Source organism: Erpetoichthys calabaricus, chromosome 12 (genome assembly GCF_900747795.2).
Source record: "Erpetoichthys calabaricus chromosome 12, fErpCal1.3, whole genome shotgun sequence".
In the NCBI taxonomy this organism is placed as follows: domain Eukaryota; kingdom Metazoa; phylum Chordata; class Cladistia; order Polypteriformes; family Polypteridae; genus Erpetoichthys; species Erpetoichthys calabaricus.
This window is the reverse complement of record NC_041405.2, coordinates 128,121,105-128,148,755: the sequence shown is the minus strand read 5'-3', so window position 1 is coordinate 128,148,755 and position 27,651 is coordinate 128,121,105. Positions and strand designations below refer to the sequence as shown.

The 27,651-nt window shown below is 40.5% G+C and overlaps 1 protein-coding gene across 5 annotated transcripts; it reads left to right on the top strand.

Annotated features, from left to right (window-relative positions):
- LOC114662593 (homer protein homolog 3-like) lies at window positions 1–27,651 on the top strand. Of its 5 annotated transcripts, none has more exons than XM_051935059.1 (10): window positions 1–163; window positions 2,109–2,152; window positions 10,387–10,543; window positions 11,268–11,399; window positions 11,487–11,594; window positions 18,766–18,908; window positions 24,943–25,099; window positions 25,895–26,005; window positions 26,250–26,330; window positions 26,658–27,651. In XM_051935059.1, the coding sequence occupies exons 2-10, from the start codon at window positions 2,130–2,132 to the stop codon at window positions 26,841–26,843; spliced, it is 1,098 nt and encodes a 365-aa protein (XP_051791019.1). In that variant the 5' UTR covers window positions 1–163; window positions 2,109–2,129; the 3' UTR covers window positions 26,844–27,651. The 5 variants fall into 5 exon arrangements, with proteins under 5 accessions (XP_051791019.1, XP_051791018.1, XP_028671986.1 ...); XM_051935058.1 differs by having other exon boundaries at window positions 1–168; XM_028816153.2 differs by having other exon boundaries at window positions 1–198.

The window sequence follows — 27,651 nt, the reverse complement described above, 5'->3', positions numbered from 1 at the left end:
AGGGAGAGGGAGGGAGAGAGAGAGAGAGAGAGAGATCGCGACGGCGGGAGGGCAGGCAGGCATACAGACAACAGCAGAATCTGAGCAGGACGCGCGCATCGCAGACAAAGGAGCCGATAAAAGTGCCCATCGAGTCCAGAGGAGACAAGAGGCATGCAATGGGGTGAGGTGCGGGAGGGAAGTCCGGAGACTCGCGAGGTACAAATAAAGTTTCGCGTTGAAGCTCGTGTCCCGTAAGTGCTGGCTTCGAGAGCCTCGCGGAGTTTTAGGGGGTTGCCGGTAATGCGCAGGGTGACGACGTGGGCGTCCTGACTGACCGGAGCGTCGTCAGTTGGTGTCGTTAGACTCACTTTGTTTCGGGTTCCCTCGGAGTCGTTGTGTCCGGAGTTGGTAGCGCGTTGTCATTGCATGCACTTTCACAGTTGTTTGTCTTCTGTCTTACTCCCTTCGCTCACTCCCTCCCTGCCAGTCTCTCAATCTTCCATCCCGAATTACTCACTTGGTCTGTTGCGCTCGCGTTTATTTTGTCAAGTCTCTCTTGTGTGTGTTTGTGTTTCTGTCGTTCACTTTCTGACAGCCACATTCAGTGTCTGTTTTTGCGTTTTATTTATTATGGATTTATTTGTTTTTAACCTGGTTCACTTTCTCACTTCTGCCCCCTTGGTTGCCTCGCTTGCGTTGTCAGTCTCACCCCTGCCTGATCTCATTCTACCCTGATTATGCCTCCCTCTGTCTGTGTCCGTCAACCCAGCTCTCATTTTGATCTCGAGTTATTTAAAACTCTTGTTTCCTTCTTGGTTGTATTTTGTCTGTTTTGACTTTTGCTTACTCACTCACGGGGTATGTCTTGAGTTGTTTTGCCAGTCTTGCTCGCTAGTCAGCTGCCTTTCATTCACTTTTTGGCTTCCTATCTCTTAATTCTGTTGTCATCTCACGCTTGCACATTTTTGCTTTGCTTTTCTCACCCACTGAATCACTTTTGGCATGTGAAATCTTAGGCAGTCACCCTCATTTTGTAATTATTGTCACACTCTTGATCATTTTTTTTCTGTTTTGCTTTGCATGAACACTCTCGGGCTCTTGTTTTCTTGGTCATCTTCCACAGTTTTGTTCTTGGAATATCGTACTTTTTTGATTTGTTGTGTTGTTGCTCAACTTACCTGTCTTGCTTTCTTTCTCACATGTACACACTTAGGCTGTCCTGCTTTTGCTCATTTTGTCCATCCCACACTGCCACATCGAACATTTTTGCTGCCTAACACAGTTTCTCAGGGTTGAGCTACAACAGTCCAAATCATTTGCACCTGTTTTATTGTTACAGATTTACTCGCACACTATAATGCTCTTGTTCATTTCACCAGTTTTGCTCATTCATGGGCTATCTGAGCTTCTTCATTTTGTCTGTCTTCTTGTCACTCATATCCTATAGTACTGTATTGTAATGCTTTTGCTCATTTCACCTGTCTTTTATTTTGATTAATGCCTTAATTCCCTGCCTGCCATGCACACACTTATTTTTCTTTTCTCGATCACGCTTGTTCACTTGCTCTCTTGATGTTTCACTATCGCTTACTTACTCTCTGGCTGCCTTAGTGTCACTTTTATGCCAGTCTTGTTCTCATACTATGACTGTCTTGCTAAGGACATACAGTATCACTTGATACTCTTTGCCTTGTCTCATCTATTTGGTCAGTCTCTCTGACTCACTTTTATACTCACTCTTGGTCACATTTGCTTCTTTTCATATAGATGTACAATATTTGTGTCTGTCACTGGGAACCTGTCTGTCTTATGTTCTGCTAGCTCATTTCCCATGGGATGTCCTTGTCACATCTTTAAACCTCAGCTGTTTATCTATTGTCCATTTCATTCACTTGACTCTGTCTTACTGCATTGTTTGTAGTCTCCTTCTGTTGCTTATTTGCTGACCATTGGTCTCGCCTATCATATGTCTGCTTTGCTTATCTCTTACCTGTCAGTATTGCTTTCCTGTATGTTTTGTCAATGGTCTCTCCTATACTGACATTTCTGTGAGTTATGTGTGAGTTAGTTCTGCTTATCTCTGGATTGCTGAGCCTTGCTAACTATTTTCTTTTTTTCATACTCAGAGTTCTGTCCTGCTTGTGAAGATGTATCCACTACACAGAGAGAGGTACGGTTTATGGGTATTATTGGGATGGGGTAAATCTTGCTTTCTGGCTCGGCACTGCTTTATTTTGTTTTTCTGTGCTACAGAAAGCACTTGGTGGCACAAATCACTGTTTAGGATGCTGTATAAAATGCACAGTGATTCAATACAATCGCCTCAGGACAAGGTCCTCAATGTCCGAAAAAAAGAGTTGGTTAACAGTCACCTTTGTCTTTATTGTCTGACACACTCATGATTTTTTCATATAATCCACATAGTAGTTGCCTGCTGTGTGAGATCAATGCAATCAGGTAGGAGGCAGTGATAAGAAAGGGAGGGTGGGTGGGTGAGATGTAGTGTGCGGTGTGTAGAACTTGCCAATGCCTGAGCTAAGCACTGTATGCCTGCTGTGTGCCACTGAAGCTTCACTGGCTCTGTACCTCGAGTCTTGGGTTCATCTGGCTAAATGGAATTAGGTTTTACTGGAGCTCATTTTTGATAAGGAGGAGACTTGTGGTGTTTACTATACTCTTGTTTTAGCAGAACCATCATATAACTGTTCAATCCTGTTAAGGGTACTGGGGTGGCTGGTGAAGTGGAGCTGGAAAGATGTCTTTTTCAAATTACAATCACATCTGAAGTTTATGGCCAAATTGGAGGATGTCACTTCATTCCATTTAAATATCTGAGTTGGCTAATTTAACCAGAGAGCAACTGAAAATTACTTACTATTGCTAAATAGGCAAGAAACTATAAAATGCATTTTTTCACATTAGCTGCTTTAGGCAGGCAGTGTGGCATAGTGGTTAAGGTTTTGGAGTCCAGTCCCTAAGACTTTGAGTTCAAATCCTGCTACTGACACAGCTTGACCATGAGCAAGTCTGTTCACCTGTTCTCGATTTTGAAAACCAAAAGAAATGTAAGCAATTGTATGTAAAATATTGTAAGATGAATTGGATGAAGGCATCAGTCAAATAAGTAAATATTTCAAAATGTTAAGGTTTTTCTTTAATGCTGTCCCAGGAAAGCTCATCAAGTTGAACTGCTCCATCTTGTGATTGAGTCTAGTTGAATCTTCATATTATACTTTAAGCCAGTCTGAGAAAAAAGTCTTACAATTACAACCTGATTACAAGGTGGAGACAAACCAAAGAAGAGCACAGAAAAGGCAAAACCATACATGCTGTAGTCAGCCCGGCCATTACTGATAGTGTATCCAATCAAGATACATATTCCAGTTGTATCAAAACTCTCTCTCTCTCTCTCTCTCTTTCTGTCTCTCTCTCTTTTTATCTTGTCAATAAACGTTTTTGGTTCTTTCGGGCCAAGCCCCTGAATCACTTTTGGGTCCAGTGTGGACCTTTAAAACGATAGGTTCAACAGTTAAGCCTACCCCGTGGTGGACGTGCCTGTGCCCCACTAAGTTCTGTGCAGTATGTAAAGGTCTTCTAAATGAGTAATTGGTCTCATTGTTTTATTTCTCTGTCTTTCACTCTTAATCTTAGGTAGCAGGAACCTGTCGGCCTGTAATGGTTTCCCTAGTTTTCTGTCCGTTTACTTGGGCCTCACTTTGTCTTGAATGGAAGGTGTGGAAAAACAATAATACTTAGGGGTCACATAGTCATTTAGGGGTAATATAGTCATTATGTATGAAGTGTTCTGGTATGAATCCATATTAAAATAAGGCATCTATCTTTGAAGCAGAATAAAGGGTTAATAAATATAGTTTTCATTTGTTTAAGCAAGGAGGTTTTTAGGTGGTGGAGAAAGGAGAGTGGCAGGCTGTCATATACACAGTAAGACTTGGCAATTGTCATATACACAGGAATACTATAAAAGGGTAAAAGCTGAACTTAAGAGCTTGAGAAGGACAGAGATAAACCAGAATGAGACTTTTATTTTAGGTATACTAGGGGGCTCTGCCCCCTGCTTGCTTCGCTCGTCTCCTTCCAAGATTTTTTTTTTTATACAAGAGAGATTTAGCTGTTAATGAACAAATCAACAAGTAAATGCTGGATGTCGTTTAAGCATTAATTCAGCCCTGCTCTGCTGAGCACATTCAGTTGTCTATAAATGTGTCTCTCTGTCTTTGCTCTGTGATCATTCTGTGGCATCCTCTGCTTAGGGTCTGTCCCTTGGCAGACTGCTGTGATGGAGTGCTCCCTCATCGTGAAGAGAAATTAAACACACAGTGAACAGGCTTCCTCATGTCTGGTTTCTGACTCTAAGTGGTTCTAGTTAAGGACAAAATTTCTTCACTTTATATATTTCCAATGTATTTCTTCCACAAAGGTCACTTAGTTTTGGCATGTGAGGGTTGTCTACTATCTATTGCCAGAATTTGTGCCTGGTTGGGTTTACCTAGCATCATGGAGAGTCTTTGAGGAATCTTGTAGACTTCCTTGGGGGACATGTTCTTACTGTGAAGCCTAACGACTATTTTATTCCAGGTCACCATTCATTTGATGGTGTGAAACTCCCTCCCAGTCTCCTGGCTATGTAAACTAGCACTTAGTCTTGCTTTGCTTATATAATTGTGGGATGTTCCTTATTTTATTTAATATGCCACAATCCTCTGCCACCTTTGCCCTTTGGGAAATTAAGTAGAGGGTCAAATGTACTCTAGGTTTTAGACATTTTTCTTCTGCCATGACCACAGAAAGCGCTGCATATTGAGATTAATATGTCAGTAACATAAGTTTCTTATTTTTACGAATATCAGAATAATAGTGTGTAATAATTGTAGACATCTTGGTGACACAATGTTTCATGGACTGATCAGCTTGGGTTGAGATTCCTCTCAGTTTGCAATTGTCTAGGTAGAGTTTGTACATTCTCCTTGTATGTGTCAGTATCTTTCTGTGAATACTCTGCTTTTCCGCCCACATTCTGGTAGATGTGCGTTAGATCGGACTAAGTGGTGTTATGAAATAACAGTATATGTACCATGTTTGCATCTGTGAGCTCTTGTAAGTCAGTAGGCAAAGCAGTGGGGGCAGCATTCTCGCCTAGACATTCAGAGACTGTCCTAATAAAGATCCTTGTAAATGCATCCCCTAAACCTAGCTGTGTATCTTTCACAGCCACAAAATTCTGTTTTGTACTTGTGCTCGGTATCCACCCCTTCAGCAATGTTATGTACTTGGGCTGTCAGGAGATGAATACTGTTCTGATAGTCATATGTGCTGGGTAGTAGCCATTCAGCAAGATTAATGCAGGCAACATGCATTATTAAATTGCTGTCCTCTATGTCCATGGTAGCTTTCTGTGTAAAGAATACTGAAAACAATAAATCCGGTAGATTATCCTATATTCATGGTGGCATGATAACAAAGTACCTAGTATTGTGGTCTCTAAGCTCCAGTAGCTTGAATTCAATTCTCCACTTAAGTGCTGTTTAGGTGGAGTTAGCATGTTCATATTTATTTTCATGGTCAGCAGGTTTTTAGTTGCTTTAAATAAAATAATGTGTGCGTGTATATGTTATACATATACATACATATACACACTGTTGACAGTAACTATGATTGAACATAAAGTGGTTTCCACACTTCTGCTGTAGTAAATGTGTGTGTCAAAAAAACGAGAGAAAAAAAACTTCTCTACCTTTAGCAATGCTTGAAATTAGTATGACACTGAAATGTAAAAAGGCATTGAAAGTGGGTCGAGTCGCGTCCCTGTGGGCTGCAGATATTATCCCTGATTTAGACACGGCATTCACTGTGGCCCTGTCATTTCTTTGCTTCATCTTTCAATTTCACTCCAGATAGGTGCTTCTAAGGCCTTTATTTTATGTTTTATGTGGTCCTAAAAGAGAGGGTAAGTTGTGCGCAAAGATGATTAGATGTATTAAAGGTGTTTTCAGGAAATGTAAATGCATTGGTCTTTACCCTTATTAAAGTAGGTCCCATCATCCAGTAGATGATTCTGTTCTTGACAGAGGTGAATAGACTGAAGTGAAAATAAAACATTTCTTTTTAATTTGGAAACTCTGAATTTGAACATGCTTTGCAGAAGATAACTTGGTTTTATAAACCACCCGAAACCCACCGTACAGATGTGCTTCATGCCTTGTCTTTTAGTCTGATATGTTTGTAGCCACAACTGTGTTTTTTTTTTTTGCTAAGATTGTCCATTGAATGAGGAATTTAATGAAGGTGGGGAAAATGTTTGAGAACCTTTTAGAATAATCTGTATTAATCATGATTTTAATTTAACTTAACATGGTATGTGGTAATCATTTTAAGTCCTAATAACGCATAAAGAGAAACTGAATAAACCACACAAAAATGTATTTTTTTTTCCATGGCTTTATGCAAAGCAATAAACTTGTTACAACTGCTGTGTCACAGCACTGGACACCTTTGTTCAGTTCTTAGCCTCGTACTTTCTGTGCAGAGTTTGGAAGATCTCTGTGTGTCTTCACTGATTTATATCTGGAGACTAAGCTCTCCAAAGATGTGCCTAAAAATTTAATTGGCGATTTTAAATAGGCCACTTGTGCGTGAAAATACCATGTGATTGGTAGGCATCCAACTTCGGTTTGGTTTACAGCTGTGCCGGGAAACACACTGGAATGAGCAAAATTGGATCAAAAATGTATGGATGTTTTAATTAAATCATTAAATCTACAAACAGAACATTTGCTGTCACTGTATTTTCCAAAAAAAAAAAAAGTATGTACACTTAAGTTCAGCAGTTGTTTTCACTGAGGTCACAGCCAACATTTTCTCTACCATGTGAACAGTGGTGGGTATTATTAACTCATTTTAGCTCATACTTTTTAGCCCAGTTGCGTCAGCTCATTAACATTTTTGGCATTCTTCTGTGATCTGCTTGCTTCAAATTGTAGTGCTTCTTATTATACTAGAGTTAAATTCAAAATGATGTAGCTTTTTGAAAATGTGAAATATGTTTTTCTATTGCCAGTCTATTTGTTGAGTTACTTGTATGTTTTAAAATGTTCTCATACTTCGTGCCCCATAGTTTATTAATCTTCACCTGACCAGTGGAGGTGTATTTGCTGGGGCAAACCAGAATGAATAATCTTGGCAAGTTGTGTGGGGTTTTTTTTTTTTTTGTAAACAAAATGCTTCTTCTTGACCCCCTGATCTTTTTCAACAAGCATCTCCTCTTAACCACCTTTTATTATCTAAGTGATCTTTTGCGAATTTCTACAAACAGTTAAACCTATATTTAGGTAGCAGTGGTTTCATCTTCTTTATTCTTCATCCACACCAGTTTTGTTCAATGTTTTCTTCATGGCTGAAAATTGTCTTTGAGTGTAAGAGAGGCCTTCAAATCCTTTTTTTTTATACCTATGGCATATATATGTATGTCTTGTTCATGAAGTGGTCTTTGTTGGACCAAAGCTCCCATATACCTTCTGAATCCAGTTTAGGGTTGTGAATAGCTGAAGCCCATCCTAGCAGCATTGGCTGCATAGCAAGAATCTGTCCTGGATGGAGCACTAGCACATCACATCCAGGCTCGCATTTACACAAGGCCAGTTTAAATTTACAAGTTAACCTAACTTGTACTTCTTAGGATTTGGGAGAAAGATTTTAAAAAGTCCTATCAAATATAAGAGTGTGCATAGTCCATACAAGGACTATACTCTGTATCTGTGCTTCCTCAGAGTCAGTCATTGTCCAACCCGCTATATCCTAACACAGTGTCACGGGGGTCTGCTGGAGCCAATCCCAGCCAACACAGGGCGCAAGGCAGGAACAAACCCTGGGCAGGGTGCCAGCCCACCGCAGGGCACACACACACCCACACACCAAGCACACACTAGGGACAATTTAGGATCACCAATGCACCTAACCTGCATGTCTTTGGACTGTGGGAGGAAACCAGAGTACCCGGAGGAAACCCACACTGACACGGGGAGAACATGCAAACTCCACGCAGGGAGGACCCGGGAAGTGAACCCAGGTCTCCTAACTGCGAGGCTCCTCAAACAGTAACTGTTTTAATTTTTCTTTTCATTTAGTTCATTGATGGTATATTTAAATTCCATCTGATCAGAACTTATTCTAATGACAGTAACCTTACTTGAAAAGCAGACTTGGACTATGATGATTACAGTTGTGATTATTTTTTCTTCATTTGCTTTTATAAGGACTTTTCTAATTCACACTTAAATCTTATCTGATTTCATTTACCCACTTAATAAAGCTGATTTTCAGAGGGCCACTTCTAACCAGAGGATGTGACTTGCCTCTTTTTCATGCTGGGATGGTGTATCATTACACCCTATGCTTTGTGAAAATTCTGTGAATTGCTTTACATAGAACATTTTTCCCCAAGGGGTAAATTTGATTTTTTATAGAAACTCTTTAAATAGTTTCATATATATAAACGTGTACTGTTCAGCTATGTTCATGTGAGAAGATCCTACTGCACATTCTTCAAAAGGTGCACAACTCATATACTTGGAACATATCCTTCACAAATAAACTGAAATTTTCAAATAAAAAAAAAAATCCATGTTTTTATATTGTGCAGCATTCTGAAGCACTCTACAATAACAGATACAGTTGACAGTAGGCAGATTAAATGACTTCTCATGGTCATGTTGCGAGTCATTAGTGGGGATTGAACAAGCTACCTTTTTGTGTAAAAGAAGAACTTGAAGACTCCTGTCGCAAGCTTTGCAAAAAGTCTACTTAGTATATTGCTAGCAATTCTTGTTTAAGAAAATGATGTAGTTTTACTTCCATTTCTGTGAAATGTCCATTTGTGTTAAACACTGCGTGGTTTATGTCTCGCCGATCTTCTCCACATGCTTCAGCTCTGCTTTTTACCCATATTATCCCAGACAGAGACCCTTCTAATCTTTGTTGGCACTTTCAGACAACTTGCAATGCTGACCGCATGCTAGTGTGAAAAGGCCTTGGGAGACTTACTACTTTTCAAACAATGGTCATGAGAAAGATAAGAAAAATATCTGGAAAATAATTCCTATTATAATTTAGACTTGATGAATTTTTACTGTTATCTTGGAATGCATATAATTCTAAATGCTTCGCTCACTTTTTTTTCCTTGCCATTGAATTGAGTTCTTTATCAGAGAACTTTTCTTCCTGGGTTCGAATACCATACAGGGTTTTCATCCCAGAGTCTGGGTAGGAGTCTTCACCGGTCACACAGACATGGGTGTTGAGTTAATTAACGACTCTAAATTTGCCCTGTATTTGTGTGCTCTGTAGTGGATAATGCATCTTGTACAGGGTTTATATTTGCCTTGCACTTAATACTCCCATGAGTCTCTCAGGCCTTCAAAATGGTTTAAGCAAATGTAAGAAAGTTACATTATTTTTTATTCAGATGTACCCTTGCCTTAAACACATTTACAATATATTGAGTGGACACCCCAGCTACCCCCCCCTTTTGCAATTTCTATACCTCTGGGGCTTTGGTATAGAGCATTTTTTCTGTGTATAACTGGTTTGTTTAGATTGTTTCCCAAAGAAACACAACTTTCTGATATAACTGTCCTATTCAAGATGTTCTAACAGAATTCTGAGTGGAGCACAAGGTTGTGAAGTCCAGGTGTGATTTTGATAACTCTTGCAGTTAATAAACTGAAGTGTCCACAATGCTGCAAGAGAATTCCATCTGGATCATATGCACGTTAAGTGGCTATAATACTTCATTTTGAGCTGTGCATTATCTCACACTTTACCTGTCACACCTAATTATCTGCATGCTTTAAACCATTAAAATAGCTGTGAACAATCTAGGGACAGCTGAAAGGTAGAGTAATGGTAAATGAGACAAAGTAGGGGAGGATAATAGGTAAAGAGTGGTCTCTTCCCCAACCTGGGGTAAATCATAATAGAATTTTATTTTGCTGTGTGACAATGTTTCTGAAATGAACAACAAACTGACCTTACTGAATTTTTGGTACTTGTGGAAACAGTGAACTCGCAGCTCAGCCTTTTGAAATACAAGTCATTTCTGTTTATTTTTAGTGTTGTGTTATTTTTTCACTTGGTTTTATCTGAGCTGTGTCACACACTCAATCCTGGAGCAAACACTATACAATACAAACAAAAGATTACTTAAAGAATCGCAATCATGCATTATGGCTAGCCAGTACAGAATATTATTGACAAACTTGGCATAGTTTTGAGATCTGAAAACCTATTCACTAAACCTGTCTTTACTAGACTCTCCCACTCAAGGGAGATCAGGCACCGGCTTAATTCTGGAAACGTTTTCTAACATTTATTTATATATTTTCTCCTTAGGGAGCAGCCGATATATAGTACCAGAGCACATGTCTTCCAGATTGACCCGACAACTAAAAGGAATTGGATTCCAGCCAGTAAGCATGCTGTCACTGTCTCGTTTTTTTATGATGCCACACGGAATGTGTACCGCATTATCAGCGTTGGTGGAACAAAGGTGAGTAATGTTTTTATGGAAATGGAGAGTTGACAAGGGGAATGGTGGTAGTGGTTGGGGAGTAATTTATAGGATCTCTCTTTACCAAACTACCTCATTCGCATAAATGTGTGCAGAAACAGCTTCACTGTAGATTAAGAGGTTCTGCAACTCTGATTGGCTTTCATTTTCCTCCTCCCCATGACTTCCAGCTTCTCTCGTTATCTGCAGCTCAGTTAAATCAGTTTAACCACTCGGGCAGAAACTTGGTCATGTGTGCGTCTCTCACAGCTGAGCCCATAAATAATAAACGGCCCATGGGGCCCTTAGTGCACTTCGTTCTGCCCGCCTTATTGGTATGTTTTGCGGGATGTGCTGGATGAAAAGATGGTTTGCAGCTTAACAAACCAATGTGGAGTTTGATGTTCTGCTTTGCTTTTCCAGTTACTGCTGGAATATTTATCATAATAGGCACTTGAGCTGTTACTGGTTAGATGAGTTGCACAGCACACTGAAAATGCTCTGATGTTTTTTGTTTTTATCAGGCTGTTCTGCTTTAGTTCAGCAATCAAAAATCTCTGTATGAAATTGGAATAGTTAAATTATTACCTTTTACTCGGCATTATATTCATTTTACAGTTTTCCTGTTACTGAGTGCTGATGTTTGATAGCCTCATGAATGAGACCAGTAACGTTGCCCTAACCTAGTCCCTTCACTTATATTACCTTTATTCTTTGCTTCTAGGCCATCATCAATAGCACAGTTACTCCCAACATGACATTCACTAAGACATCACAGAAGTTTGGCCAGTGGGCGGACAGCAGGGCAAACACGGTATATGGCCTGGGTTTTGCAAGTGAGCAGCAGCTGCATCAGGTAGATGAGGTGGTATGAGCTAGGTGATTCTTGATGCTATTGATCCTGGTATGTGTGTAACGAACAAGCTTATCTGCTTCTTCCCAGTTCTCGGAACGGTTCAAGGAAGTGAAGGAGGCAGCCCGGCTGGCTCGGGAAAAGTCCCAGGATAAAATTGAGCTGACCAATCCAGCTTTGAATATTGCTGCCCCTCAGGTGAGATTATTTGGGGATGGAGCTGTGCAATTTGAAGTTATAACTAACCCCCAAAACGCAGTCCCAAGTCAGTATTTATTTTATAATTTACAATTCATAATGAAAACATTCAGAAAAGAGTTTTCAAAGACAAAGGCATTGTGGTCATTAATGCAAAAGAAGAAAAGAAGTAATGTCAGGAGAACATCACAGTTTATTTGTTTATAAGGAGTCAACTGACAGACTTTTGAGGAGGAAAGTCATTAACCATACACCCAAAGGCTAAATGAACATATGTTGCCAAGGATGGTATAGTGAAGCTTTAGGACAGCGCCATTGGAGCATTCTGCTTGATTGAGGATAAGGGTGCTGCACAGATTATTTTACTTCTCCTAAAACAGCAAGCATGTCCTACAAATTTTAACTAAAAGAAGAGGAAGGACATCTCCTCCAAGCACTTAAGTAAATAGTTAAGGATGGACTTGATTCAGAGGCTAGTCACTTTCTGTGTAGAGTTTGCACATTCTTGCATGGTGTGTGGGTTTTCTCCGATATGTCTCCTACAATGCAAGTTCATCAATTAGTGACCCTAAACTGGCCCCGTATAGGTGTGCAGCAATGCATTGTCGCTCCATCCTGGGCTGGCTTTTGACTTGTGTTTTTGCTGCTAGAATCTAGGGACCTCGTGTATAACATCTTGCGTACAATTTACACTAAAACAGCATTCGAAAAAAACTAGAAATGTGCGTATGCCCAAAAAAATTCAGATGCCTAAAACTGTGTGTAAGCATAGTTCTATGTACTTTCCCTTTATAAATCCCAATCAATGTGAATTTTCACGTACATGCACGAGCCTTCAGTCCCACCCCGACTCCTCCCAGAATTTTGCATATTTGAATATGCAAATCAATATGAATATCCTTTTCTGTTCGGTGTTTTGTTAAAAGACAATGGCAAAAGCACATGTAAAAAAGAATTCAAATGAATTCGAAATGGAGGTCCCAGTGAGCAAAGTGGTGTCAAGGAAAGCCGTACCATTTGGTGGCTTAAGCAGCGGTATAAGCAACAAAAGGAAACTGAAGGAGTGGTACAGCGCTGCTGAAGCACTCAACAGTTCAAAGTTGCCATGAAAAGGCGAGTTGCAGCCCACCATTTGAGTTTCAACACCACTGGAGGAGGTAGCAGAATTCTGGGGCTGACACTGTTTGAGTAGCGAGCTGCTGCAGTTATTGGAAAGACACTTGCATATCTCGCCACAACTTTAGTGAGACAAATTTTCACATCAGATAATTTTCACATTAATAGAGTGGAAATGCATTCTATTTACATAAGCAAATTCATTTTCTGAAGGCGCCTTTATAGCAAAGTGCATACAGTTGACTGCTCCGATTACATTTGGAAAACTGGACGTTGCAACAAGTTGTACTTTGATGTTTGCCCATTCAACCGCACTGTTAATGAATCTTGTATACAGTATCTGGTTGACAAGTGGATAATCCCATCCCATACAGCTGGCATGGAATGATTCAGTGATGACTGAGAAATACCCGATCGGTCAACCAGTTCACATTGAAAAGCTCCTGAGGCTAAAATCCCAAGGGTGGACAGAACTTGCAAAGGAGCAGATCGAACACAATTCCTCAAAGTCTGCCTTTGTAAAGCAGGCCCCAGCTCAGCACTCTGCTCCAAGAGGTTAGCTGTTCAGAATCTAAATCAACTTAGAAGCCAGTCTTGATCATGGGACAAAAATAATCTGTATGATCTCTAAATATGTGCTCTGTTCTAATTCTTCCATTTGCAGTGTCTTCTAACAATGCTAAAGCAGCCATGGTAATTGGAATAGTTTGGCCATTCCGTGGACCATTATATGGTTACAGATTTGTTATAATCAAGTGCTTTAAATTTGTAAACAATATGCAATTAATTTTTGTGTACTTGATAAAACCCACATCATGGAAGCAAATCTAAAAAAGAAAAGGAAACAACACAGAAACCATAGCACTGCTTAGATGTTGGGTGCTGCCCATTTACAAAACCGAGTAGAACTGTGCATACGCATGGTCCAAGGCTGCCATGAAAATGTGTACAGCCAAATTTAGTTTTTATACATCTTGATATGAGAGTGGAAGTGGGTGTATGCAGCATTTTTTTTATGTATGCACTGTTTATACATGAGGCCCTCGAACTCCAAACTTTAGATTAAGTGGGTTTTGTAAATTAATGAATAGAATGGTTAGCTGGTAACCAAGGCTTACAGCATAATTTTGCAAGTAATCAAAGTGGACAAACATTTTACGTATTCTTATTCTCCCCTTCTCTTTTACTTTTTTCACCTGCTCTGATGTCTCCTGGATGACTTTCTACAACTTCAGCTGTCACAGGTTAGTGGTGAATTGTCTGCCACTTGATGGCTTTTCAGCACTTGAAGTGCAAGTGGGGAGCTTATTGATCTCTTCTCCCCAGGGTGTTAAGAGTTTAGCAGAGCCATTGATTTTTTTTTGTCTAGATTGCTACAGAACATTGAGTGCTAGTGGAGTGTAACTTGAGGGCAACTCCCCCAGTGAAGGAGGGCAATGTGCATTTAGCTTGATATGAAACATGAAAGTAGCTGACATTTGTCTGTTGTCATTGGGTTCATTTCCTTTTTGCCTTTCTATACTTTTTATCTGGTAGATACTTTTTTTTTATTTTTTAAATACTTCTCTTTTTTTCCTGCTCATCTTAAAATACCATGCTGGACTAATGGCCCATTATTTATACATGAACTCTGAATATGTATAATTTAGGCTTGTTCACCTCATCCTTGTCTCTCTTTCTCTGTCTTGCGCACATACACTACATCTGAGCGCTTTGAGATCTCCACTTCTTTGCCTGTTTGCTGTTAGGATTTTTGTTTTTTTCATTAATGTTCATATTGTATATTCATTTTGTTCTTCGTTTGCCTCATTTACCAGAGTGCGTGGGTTATGTTTTTAGAAATGGTTTGACAACCAACCAGAAGCTGCTTTTGAGTTAGACACACAATATGGTAGTTTATCATGTACTGTAATTGTCTAATAAGACAGTGTTTTCTAATCTTTCCATTTGTTTCCTGACTTTTGATTTAGTTGCACTTTTAGCCTCAAATGAGTTTATTGGATAAAAGTAATAAATGATTTGAATAGGACATTAGAAACAATAATAACTATTCCTTATTGTAAAAATGATCTACAGTCTTCATCTTGATGACACTGGTGTTCTGTATAAATGCATTTGCAAGGTGGTGTTGTAACTTTGTACATTATTGCAGAACCAAATAAATAAGCAGATTTATTCTTTGCCAGTCCATCAATGCTCTTCCTGAACATCATTGAATTTGTCCAGTACTTTGATAAAGTTGTGGCAAGGATGTCATGTAGCATCTCCTTTAAATTAGCATGGGTTCCAGAACCTCCATGTTTACATTTGAACTTGTATGTTTGCCCCCAGTACAAAGACACAAAGTTAGGTGTTCTGCACTTTGGGGATACCTCTCTCATCCCAAGTTTGAAGAGTGCTCTCTGGAATACCCATTAAGACAAAGGCTAGTAGTCCAGGTTAGGGTGCCCCACTGCTAAGAACATACACTGCAGTGGGTTACAAACTGCTTTTGAATGTTTTTGCTTGACTGTGAGCTTGTACTAATCTTAGTTTTTAGTCTGGGGGATTAACACATTTGACAATTCCATATTTTCTGTTCCGGGAGTCGTTGCTGAAGGGTAAATTGTCCGCCGTTTATCCTAGACAATGGAAGAATCCCAAAAAAGGAGCTTCTTTACTGTCCCTCTTCGTGCAAATTCTAAACAAAAACATCCTTGCCCGAGTTTCAACAGCTTTCCCACTGATGGGACACAGCAAAGAAAACAGAACAGTGGCTGCACAAGCAAGACAAAATGTTTTCAGTGGCATTGAAAACCGTTATGAATGTTTTAACAAGTGTAGTGTTCACATGGGTCATGATGGAAATTAAAACTTGTTTTGTTTAACCAGTGCTTATTAATAGATCAGACTTGAAATTTTTTTGTCACCCTGCAAGGCTGATTGCTTTACTTTGAGGACAGAGTCAGCCAGCAGTATCCTCAATTAAGAACTACTCCATCGTGCACATCAGGTTGCTGGTGTGCATCTGTGCAGAGCTGTTTGGCCAATATGACGGTTGTGGCTAATTTGCTTATTTAAGTCTGCATATTGGTCAGTTTCGGGTCCACAAGGAGCAGCGCTGCTTCACGAGTGGAGCCGCAGTGTGTGATATGTTTGTGAGAGCGATTTTACTGTTGGCCTCTTAAGCCCTACTCTTCCATCAGTTACCATCTGCTTAAATGTGTCTGCCTTGTTTGTTTCTGTGATCACTTGAGAGTGGCTTTTGAAGTGTGCGGTGGTACCAGACCCAGGGGTCCAACTGAATTCAAGCCTGCACCTGTCCTAATGAGTAACCCATTTTATGGTTGTGTATGATTCACATCGTAGTCTTTCATTTTCTGCTGTATTCATTTCTTGATGTTTATGAAGTTGACTGTATGGTTTGTGTGTATATAAAATGAAAATTAAAAGTGCAAGAATTAAAGTTACACTTTTGTGTACTATTTACACTCTGTTATCATCACAAATTAACATTCTCTCTGCTGCTGTCAAACAGTAAGTCCACCGTTCTTTTCCATAAAGTCTCTCATTTCTTGTATTGTTTAGCATAGTTTTGGGCCACTCTTTGGGAGTCGAGATGAGGTAGGATGAGTAATTCTGAATTCTAATGTCTTGGAGGACCACCGTGTATTCTGTTGTTCTCAAGGCATGTCAGTCCTAGAGATGCGAGAGTTAGATCTGTGAATGTTTTCTAGTTGGCCTTAAGTGTGGATGGGTCCCGCAGTGGACTAGAGTCCTGTCGTGTTTTCTTTCTTGGCGTGTGCCTAATGTTGCTGGAACAGGTTCTGGGCTCCTGTGATTTTTGGATGATTCTTTGGATGAAGAAGGTTTGAGGATGTTATGATTCTGATGCTAAATTAATATAGATAGGTGTGTGGCATGGCAGAACAGTTCTTAACACTGTCACCCTTGATATTTCCTGTGCTATGTTTGTATCCCCCACCTAGCTGTTGTCTGTGTGGGTTGTTCCTCCCACATAACCACAGATGTATGTGTGCGGTTGATTGGTTTATCCTGTTGTGTCCTACATTGAGTGCTGATTCTACCAGGATAGGGTCCAACTCCCCATGATTCTGAACTGAATTATGCAGATTTGAGAATTTTATGGTACTGGCAAAATAAAGCAAACACATGAGCAGAGGTTTTCTTAAAAACACCAACTTCTCCTCCTCTGGAGTCATTGAAATACAGCAAGTAAATAACAAACATCCCATCAGTCTTACTGCTTAGGGACACCCATTGGCTCATTACGTGGGCTAAAATGACTTGAAGAAATCTCAGTGGATTTGAGACAGGTACGATTATTGACATAAGTTTGGCAGGATCTTTAGCAACACTGACAGCCGAACTTGCTGATGCTTCATGTGAAACAGTGGATAAGATGATGTTGGAATAGAAATTGGATGGAAAGTCATCATCAGCTAAGGACAACTGTGGACAGTTGTGCAAACACATAAACTAAGATGTCCGTGCATTCAGGGGAGATGAAAGGAAAAACAAATAAGCAACTCTGGATTATATAATTGCATATGTCAACATGAAGAGCAATTCATGGATGGCGTTACAAAAATGGACTTGTGGTTGGTCAGATGAGCTGTTCTACACCTTGTACCTTGTTCTCAACAAGCGAGGTGAGTGGTACACACCAAAAAAAAGTCTACAGGCCTGAGTGCTTATTCCACACCGTGAAGTGCTCTGTTATGGTGTGGGGTGCGTATTTCTAGATTGATTCCTCAGTGGCCTTGGAGTACACTGTGAATGCCAGGAAACTCAAAGCACTTTTTAATGAGCACTTCTGTGCTGTGATGAAGAGTTGTGTATGTGTTGTGTTTTTTTTTTTATTTTTTATTTTTTTAATGGTAGTGGAATCTTTCAAGATGACAGTTGAATGTTTGGAGATCCTGATGTCAACGTACACCCATATACCATGGATGAATTGCCATTTCTTTAGCACCCTCTGGCACTTATGGAAGATTATGGAGAGATGCCCCAGACAATGTTTTGCAGCATCATCATCATCAACAACAACAACAACAACAACAACAACAACAACAACAACATTTATTTATATAGCACATTTTCATACAAAAAGTAGCTCAAAGTGCTTTACATAATGAAGAAAAGAAGAATAAAAGACAAATAAGAAATTAAAATAAGACAACCTTAGTTAACATAAAAAGGAGTAAGGTCCGATGGCCAGGGTGGACAGAAAAAACAAAAAAAAAAAACTCCAGAAGGCTGGAGAAAAAAATAAAATCTGTAGGGGTTCCAGGCCACGAGACCGCCCAGTCCCCTTTGGGCATTCTACCTAACATAAATGAAATAGTCCTCAAAGCACCAATTTAAGACCTTTGTCATGGGAGAAATGTGTGGTATCTCTCCATTGACACTTCAGACACATGTGTAGTGTACGATAAAGGCACTTTGAGGCTGTCCTCATAGCTCATAGTGCCCCGGTGCCATATCAAGATCGTTGCCATTATACTTGTCAAGACTGTTGGTTGTTGTGAGTTGCCAGTCACTATGTAGGTGCCTTTTGTTTCATTTGTAATGTTGGTGAAGTAATTAATTGGCATTGTTCCATTCCTTTGTTTTTGCATTTGTTGCTGTTTTTGTCATTCACTTGTGTGCCTGTCAGCACTTGCTGTTTTCTGCTCATCAACATTTGGTTTGGGCCTTAAATATGTATAGGATATTTTACGTGTGGGAAGAGCCTTACTGCACAAAATGGGAAATAAGCAACAAAGCCAAGAAAATGGGAGACGATACACACAGTAGTCTTCACCAACACAGTTGCTGGTGGGTGTTCCTCTTCATGCTGATGTTACAAAGGTTCTTGTACAACTGTTGACACAAATTCTAGCATTAGCAAGGATGTAGAGATGACAGTTTTTTGATGGGGATAAATAATATGAGTTTCCCAAGTGCTTTAATCATTCCACCTTTTTATTATAGAAAACAGTGATACATTTCTCTTATGGGGCATTTTCATCTTTTTTTTTTTTTTCTTTTATTGGCTGCCTGGACATATAAGGACTATTCTGAAGATCTGCAGTCTCCTCCTGTCCATCCACTCTGCATCAATGGCCCTATGGAAGACAAGCTGTACCGTAGCCAAAGTGCTGACATTGAGTTGTCTTCTGAAAAGGAGCGCATAAAAAAGATGCTGTCTGAAGGGTAAGGCATTGACTTCATATACAGTCCGCATGTAAAAGTTGAAACACAGACCCTTGTCCATTTATGTACCACTAAATAACATGGCTTCACGCACACATGGTTAATTAAACTCAAGAAAAGTAAGCTGTGTCTGCATTGGGGTGTCAAAAGCCACGCTGAAGTGGGGTTGTGGGGTATTGGGATCAGGATAAGAAGTGGTGAAATTATCCAGTAGAGACGAGCAATGATGAGGTGAAACTGTAAACTTCCAGGCAGATTTGATTATTGTTAAAAATAGGTTAACAATGCAAAGTACAGTATATGAAAACAAAAAACGTTAGCCATATGTTTCCCACTGTACTTGTACATTAAAAAAAATAAAATAAATGACGTCCAGAAAACTTGGATTTGTTTAGTCAACCACATATCCACAAAAAGCATGCATGCAGGTTGATGGGATGTGTTTATGAAGGAATTTGATTTAAAAAAAACAATAGCCTCATATAGGCTACCACAATTTGTAAATTAATCGTTTGTGCAAAGATTGTAGAGAAGTTAGGACTCCCATTTTTTGGTATTTATTACACTGATTTTTCCAGCGTGCTATATCATAAAGAAGTAAATTGAATTTTACCATCTCAGATCGTATAAACCAACTGAAAGACAAACACTTAATGAACAGGTATATCTATAACACTAAAAAATACAGGCAGCCATTATGGTGTAACACGTATGGCATTGGACGTTAATCCACAAGGTCACTAATTCAGTTCCTGCCTTACTGAGTGAACATAAGCAAATCGTTAAACTTGCTGTGCTTGAGAAGTTAAAATAATTTGTGTGTGTGTGAATATATGTCTACTGTATATGTGTACGTGTGTGTCAACAGTTCTACAGTATTGATAAAGGCATATCCCTTTAAGACCGGCAGTATGCTGTAGAGGTTAAGGCTGTGGTTGTGGGGTCAAATTCCATGATTGACTCTGTGTGACCACGAGCAAGTCATTTCAACTGCCTGGGCTCCAACTGAAGAAACGAGATATGTAACTGATTACATCTCAGATGTTATAAGTAAGTCGCCTTGGATGAAGAAATCAGTCTAATATTATGTAATAATATGCCAAATAAACGTTATAAAGACTCTTCGCTCTCTAGTGCTTTATAATATACGTTTATGTCAGAGATGTCTATAATAAAATCTATGGCTGACATACAAACAAACTCCGCTGAAAGATGAGCCAAATTCAAACATTTATGTAGTGTTCAAAATGGAAGCAATTGATTTATCAGTAATTCAGATGAGTTCCTATGCCCTAGCAGGGGACAAAATGAAGATATCCTATAATAAAATAACTTTTCCAAGAAGTTAAATTAAAAAGCTCTTTACACCTTCAGTCAGGCGCCCAGTTGATCAGTAGGGCACTCTGGTTTTTCTACTTTCTCTTTAGGCTTCCGAGCAGCATGAAGCCGCAGTATCCACATATATGTTGTCATGACATCAGTAAAGCAGCATTTCCCAGCATGCAATGGGGATGTAAAACTTCTGTACAAGTAGTCCAAACTGCAGATATCAAAGAGGACCAGCCACTGTACTGAATGAACCTCTAATCCACGGGTGTCAAACTCTGGTCCTGGAGGGCCGCAGTGGCTGCAGGTTTTCATTCTAACCATCTTCTTGATTTGTGACCAGTTTTTGCTGCTAATTACCTTCTTTTGCCTTAATTTTAATTACCTTGACTCAGGTCCCTTAGTTGTTTCCTTTTTCTTAATTAGCAGCCAAACAATAACGAGACACAAAACAAGAATCCATATGACCAGCTCACCTGTGCCCATCACAAAATATGTGAAAATAAAGAAAGGTGGAGGTCTCAGTAAGGCTGATCTCTCCGCTCACCAAAACACTGTGATGGTGGTCTTAGAAAAAACAGAAAAATCAACAGTTCTGGAAATGTCTGCTGTGGCAGAATGAGAGCACCAACAAGCCATGGAATTAAGTAACGAGTTTAATTAACAGCAAGAATCGGCTTCTCATTGTGAAACTGGTTGGAGTCTGAAGCCCTGATTTAGCTGGTCATCTTGTTTCATGCCTCATTTCTGTATGGCTGCCATTTAATGAAGAAAGGAATCAATTCAAAGGAATGAATCCTTAAGAACAGGGATATTAAAATGAAGGAAACAGAAGTTAATTAGCAGTGAAAACTGGTCACTGATAAGGAAAAGAGTTAGAATGAAAACCTGCAGCCTTCCAGGCCTGGAGTTTGACACCCCTGCCCTAATCAATGATAGTGGACCAAGTTGGGGGGGAAAACTGCACGTGGGCTTAGCATGATAATGCAGAATGAACTGGGCCACAGAATGTAATGTGTGGTATTCAGTTTACAACGAGGCTGTCATTTTGGTCAGTTTCACAATTAGCTGATTCTATAATAACAATGTTCTACATGTAGTGGACACCAGTACTACCAGTAGAATAACTAGTAAACGCGGAGAAAACATGAATCCAACACTTGTGCTGGTAGCAGTAACAGAGTGTGCTCACCCACCCACTTGTCCACATTTGGGGATGGACGCACAGCCCTGCTGCCCTGACATTTTTCTTTACACTTGTATGTACTTTGTCTCTTTATGTTCTTTTTTTCAACAGCACATTTAAAACAGTAGTTGCTTATTCAGTATTTAGTCTCAAGACATTACAAGAGAGACAACCCTTTAGTACTAACGAGTGCAAAAACATTCTGATAAGACACTGTTAACTTAAAAATTAGGATAAAGCTGGGTCAAGTAATGTCACAATGTAAAGCACTTGTTTTTGGTTAGAGTTCCATATCTGGCCATTTCAAGTCCTCGTGTGGAGAGGATGGCCGAGAGCCTGAGGCCTCCAAATCAGTACGCAATCGTGCCAACCTAAGAGAGGAGTCTTCCAGCCTAGGGGAGTAGCAGGCACCTGAATTCTGAACTGCATGTGCAAGGAATTCTAAATATGAAACACCCGAGTTTAGTTTTAACTGTGCTGAATTTTATACAGTTTTAGTATATACTACACTAGTGGTCAAAAGCTTTAGAACACCTCAGTTTTTAAAGAAATGCACACAGTTTAATGTCTTAATGTTTCGTGAAATCAATGCACAAAACAAACACTGGCAAATTTAAAAAAGAATAAGTCAAAGAATCATTAACTGTTACAATATTTTATTCAAATTTTTCATTCATCAAAGTAGCCACCTTTACTGATATAACAGCCAAACACACACAGCATTCCTTCATTAACGGAAACCAAATATTGGACAGAATGATCTTCTCAATCCTGTTGCTGAAGTTCTCACAAATGGGTTGCACTTGTAGGTTACTTTCCTTTCACTCTTCTGTCCAGTCCATCCTGTCTGGAGACTGTGCTGTCCAGTTCATGTTTTGAAATGTATTAACGTAGTTCTGACATAGCCTGGGGGTATGTTTTGGGTCATTGTCTTGCTGATCTCTTCCTATCGGGGTTCCTTCCAGTTTCCAATTGTCTTTGGATTGTGTAGGACACCACTGGACTCTCTAACACTTCGATTTTCTTTTTCAAGTTTCTCTTAATGAAAGGCCTACATTGCTAAGGATAATAATGTTCTGTCTCATTTCATTTGTTAATTGCTATTTTCTTGCCATTACCACTGGAATTTACATCTTTCTACAGTATGATGTTGTCCAAGTAGTACTTCAGAGAGTGTAGTAACACGGTCTGTTTCAACTCTACTTTAAGACAGACGGAATGTTTTAAGTAATCAACAGAAGTTGGGACACCTGTGCAAATTGGTTTAGTTCAACTTGCTAGGTGTCATTTATTCTGATTGCTGCAGAGCATCAGTAGGTTGTGACCTATTAGTTGTTCCCTGAAGAGGGACCATTTCTAATATTCTGAAATTACCTTTTTTTTCAGTTTTTGCTAACCTAAACTTTAAATTTAAACCAGTTTACTGCTGGCCTGTTCACCGTTGTAGGTCATTCGTTGCATTTCAACTGATTAAATTTGAAGAAAAGCTGGAAAAACTGAGGTGGTCGAAAAGTTTTGACCAGTAGTGTATTTTGTCAAAGCAACCCCCATATTTAGCATAACTTTCAAAAATGGATCTCTTTGCTTGCTTTTTCTGTTATTGCACTCTATCCCAAAAATATTTTGTAATATTAACAGCTACCATTGCACTTTGAATCTACTAAAGTAATGCCTGTTAAATTATTATATTTGTTTATTATGCTCTCATTTATTTAAAAGCAGTTTGAAGCATTCCTTGGAGATCAAAATTGTCTGTCTGGATGTTGATATTCCATCGATGGAATAATTATTTGCGTAAGATAAAGTCGCAGTGTTACCTTGGGTGCAAGCCTTGTTAAATTGTATAACATGTACCTTCTTTTAATTTTTAATGTGTCAGTGTAAACAGAATTTCATAGTATTTTAAGAGAAAGTAGAACCCTCCAAACATATATAAACCTAAGTAAGTATATTTTACAGGATTAGTTGAAAATTCAGCACTGCTGTCTCACCACAGGTAGGCTGGGGTTCACCTCTCAGATCCTCCCTGTGTGGAGTTAGCATGTTAGCCCTGTGTCTACACTGGCTTCCTCCCATAGTACAGAGGCATGGAGGTTAGGTGTATTGGCAGTGTTAAATTGTCCCTAGTGTGTACATATGCACATGTCTGCTTGTTCACTTGGTGATAGATACTGTATTAAAAATTCAGTGATAGAAATGCAGGTATAACCGACAATATCTATGTATAATGTTAACGTTTATCCCCCCCCCACCCCGGGTGGAATTGAAGAGTCACAGTGTGGGGGAGGAGCGATCTCCTCAGTCTGTCAGTGGAGCAGGACATTGACAGCAGTCTGTCGCTGAAGCTACTCCTTTGTCTGGAGATGATACTGTTTAGTGGATGCAGTGGATTCTCCATGATTGACAGGAGCCTGCTGAGTGCCCGTCGCTCTGCCACGGATGTCAAACTGTCCAGCTCTGTGCCTACGATAGAGCCTGCCATCCTCACCAGTTTGTCCAGGCGTGAGGCGTCCCTCTTCTTTATGCTGCCTCCCCAGCACACCACTGCGTAGAAGAGGGCGCTCGCCACAACCGTCTGATAGAACATCTGTAGCATCTTATTGCAGATGTTGAAGGACGCCAGCCTTCTAAGGAAGTATAGTCGGCTCTGTCCTCTCTTGCACAGAGCATCAGTATTGGCAGTCCAGTCCAATTTATCATCCAGGAATGGTTCCTGCCTTGTGCCCTATGCTTGCTTGGATAGGCTCCAGCTTCCTTATGACCCTGCTCAGCATAAAGCAGATTTAGAAAGTGGATGAATGATTTACTTGAAAGCTCTAGCTGTGCAACCCATCTAACATGGCTTGAAATTTAAGTAATCACCATAGACCTGAGTTTTAATGGCAGCAGTGTTATATTTCTCTATTATAAAAAAAAAAAAAAAAATCTTAGAAGGCTTGGAAGGAGATCTTCTCAGAAGACAATTTGACTTCCCGCGAGAGACACTTTAACGCCACACGAGAGAAGACCGTGAGACAAAAGGACAGCTGCTGTACAGGCTTTTAAATGGTCGACGCGCAGCGCGACAAGCAGAACACGCAGCTCGGCAGCAGAAAGACAGCAGCTGATCAGACCGCATCTCCTTAGCGTGTGTTCAGCCCTGCCCCTACCCCCACCTTTGGCAATGCGAGACGCGAGGTGGCTGGAGTGAAGCGAGCAGGGAGAAAAGCCCCCTAATATTTATAAAAGCAGTGCTAATGTTTGTGATGTGCCATCTGTTGGAATGACAGAGTAATAGCAACTGGACGAACACACAGACATTCTTTTATTAGGGCAGGTAATGAGCAAATAATAAACAAAAGTCATTGAAAAAAGCAAAACGCTTTAAAGTAACCACATTGGTGCTTGATTTACTGAAATCTTTGATCAGGCGTTGATTTGGGTCCCCCTTGACTTGTTGGATTCAGTTCACTCTTTGCCCCAACCATGAACCTGTGGGCAGTTTAATCAGCTTGTGCCCTCTTCCCACCTATGTTCCTCTAGTTCCATCTGTGAGATGAATTGGGAAGCGGAATTATTCACCCTGCAGGACAGCAATACTAAGCTGGTGGCAGCCCTGCATGAGGCCAATGCCAATGTAGAACAGTGGAAGAAGCAGCTGGCTGCATACCAGGAAGAAACGGACCGGCTGCGGGAGCAGGTAGGTAATGGCATCTCTGGGATCTGCTTGCTCACAGTCATGTCTGGCTTGCCTACTGTTAAGGCTGACCTCTCCACCTCTCCATATTTCCAGTCATTGGACCACCATAAGGCACAGGAGAGGGTGAGACACACACAGGAACCTCCGTTCTGACATAAAGTTGCAAGGCTACTGTTGATTTGCAGGTTACTGGTCTACCTTTTATAACGTGCAGCTCACCTCAGTCACTTTAGCCCCCTTTATCTTCTTAGACCCTCTTAATACATAAGCCATGTAATTAGATACTGCCGAAGGTGACTGCAAGGATGGCAGTGTTAAAATATAAAAGAATGTGACGAGGGGAAAGCAGCAGCTCCCAGAACTCTCTGTGATTAATGGCTTTTCACATTCACGTGGACGCCTAACCCAGAAGCTGCCTGGGGAGGAACTGGATTATTTTTAACTGCAGCTCAGTGTAGGGAGCAGCTCACACTAGTGCGCCTTCATTCCCAGTAACTAGGCCAGTTTGCTGAAGTAGGCCAACCTAGAAACAGCCAAGACGCCAAGTCAAAATGAAGGTCATATTACTTGTTATGGGCACACTGCTCACTCCATACCTCGAAGAGCTTCTGCCCAGGAAGTCCCAGGAGGGGTGAGAAGGGAGTTGGAAAAATGGAACAAAAGTCTTCAGCTACTAGGAGGTCGTTTTTGATTTCTTTAATTCAGAATTGATCAGACCGTATGATGTGTTAAGTCATTTCTGTTCCTCACTAAGACAGTTATCACGTATCGTCTTTCTTCTGTTTCGTCTTTTAGGTGGCCAGCCTGGAGACTCAAAGCAGTCGGCATCCTTCAAATGAGGCAGGGAAAGATGAGCTGAGCCAGTCGCTTGCTGAGCTTGAGACTCTACTGAAAGCAAAGGATGAGGTAGTAAAGTATGACTAGACACTGCCATGAGGTCTAAGTACTGGCAATGTTTCACCAAGGTCCATGTGGAGCCTGTCATGTTGGGCTGAAGGTGTGAAAAACAAATGAGCCGTCCAATGGTGCAGCCTGTTGAGGGGAGACCCCTCACTTGATTGACTGACGGAGTGATGCACATGCTGAACATGTGTACATTGACCCCTCAAAGTCTTTCTGAAAGCTGATCCTGTGCCTTTTGTTTCTCCAGGAGATTCATTTGCTTCAGAGCAAGAAGTCCGATTTCCATGAGTTGGAGAGGGAGAGGGAAGAGGTACTACAACGCCTACAGGTGGGTTATTTACACAAGTCACTTAACGCTAGGGGGCTTTCTGGAGTCGCTGACATAAGGGCTCAGTGGCGGCACTGGGAACCATCTATAAGGTGTGTCATGTATAAGCTTGGAAGAGCCCACCTGTCTCAGTTTTGACTGCGGCATGGCTACACATTGCCAGCACCCTTTTTGAAACGGTGGCAGCTTTCATGTTCACACTGAACGAACTCCAGTTTGTGATGCCATCTGCTATCTGACCCCTGAGGGAACTCTGTGGCAGCATGACATAGTAGCTTGGTGGTAAATGTAGTGGGCTGATTATTGACTCTTCTGTATTTACAACAGGAACTGGAAATGCAGAATGCTGAGCTTGAAAGACGGGCACAGAGTGCGGAGCAGAGCCTCGCCAGCTCCCTGGAGGAGCGTGAACAGGCAGAGAGGGAAGTCCAGAGAATCCTTGACATCCTTGATGTCAAGATATTCGATTTGACTGATTTACGGCAGAGTCTAGCCAAAATGGTGGAGAAGTAAAAATGAAGAGTTGCCTGTCTCATGGGTGAAAGGAAAGAAAAAAAACCCACCAGTAATTTTCTACAGGAAGAAGAAAACGAAGCACATGAAACCGATAGCCAACGTTGTCTGCAGCCTGCCAAATTTAGAGCATCCTGTACAGTAGCCTTCAGGAAAACGTGTCATAGAAGTAGCATTGAACCACATTTTTTAGGAAGCCAGCAAGCCACCAAGCCACCATCTCTTCTGCAAAGGCAATAACGGAACTGAACTGGAGGAGGAAGATGTGATGGTGTGCTGTGTCATGGGGTTCCTCCTATAGCGAGGGGGTGGAGTTAGGCTTCCAACAGCAATAAATGGCATGGATACATGTCCTTGTAAAATTCAGACCTGCTGGTACGTGGTCCAGCATTAACATCTCAATATGGGAGATATCACAGGTTGCTGGCAGCCCAGGTGCTATGTTGTTATGGTCATACGGTACATCTGTTCAGCCAGATCGATAAAATAATACGCATAATTAGGAACAAAATATCCCTCCAAATGTGGTAGATGTTGCAGCTTGGAGAGTAGTGGATACAGTTTGCGATGCAGGATTCTTCAAATTAAATGGATAAAGAGGCACACCAAAACATCTCTAATACTATGTGTAGATGATCGCTTTCTGCATGACACAAAAATGCAGGCATTTGCTCTTGACGGTCAGAGAGCCATGTTGGTTGCAAAGCTTTAAGGTTTAGGCTCCAAACTTGGAAGCCAACACGTATAATGGGAATGTTGAGTTTATCGTGACCATTTAATTAAATAAAATTTGTGTTGCCGTACAATC

Excerpts from the sequence above, each read along its gene's own strand:
- LOC114662593 (XM_028816153.2), top strand. The coding sequence starts at position 154 with ATGCAATGGGGTGAGGTGCGGGAGGGAAGTCCGGAGACTCGCGAG. Across the intron at positions 2,153-10,386 it reads TATCCACTACACAGAGAGAG|GGAGCAGCCGATATATAGTA; the intron begins GTACGGTTTATG and ends TTTTCTCCTTAG. Across the intron at positions 26,331-26,657 it reads AGGTACTACAACGCCTACAG|GAACTGGAAATGCAGAATGC; the intron begins GTGGGTTATTTA and ends TATTTACAACAG.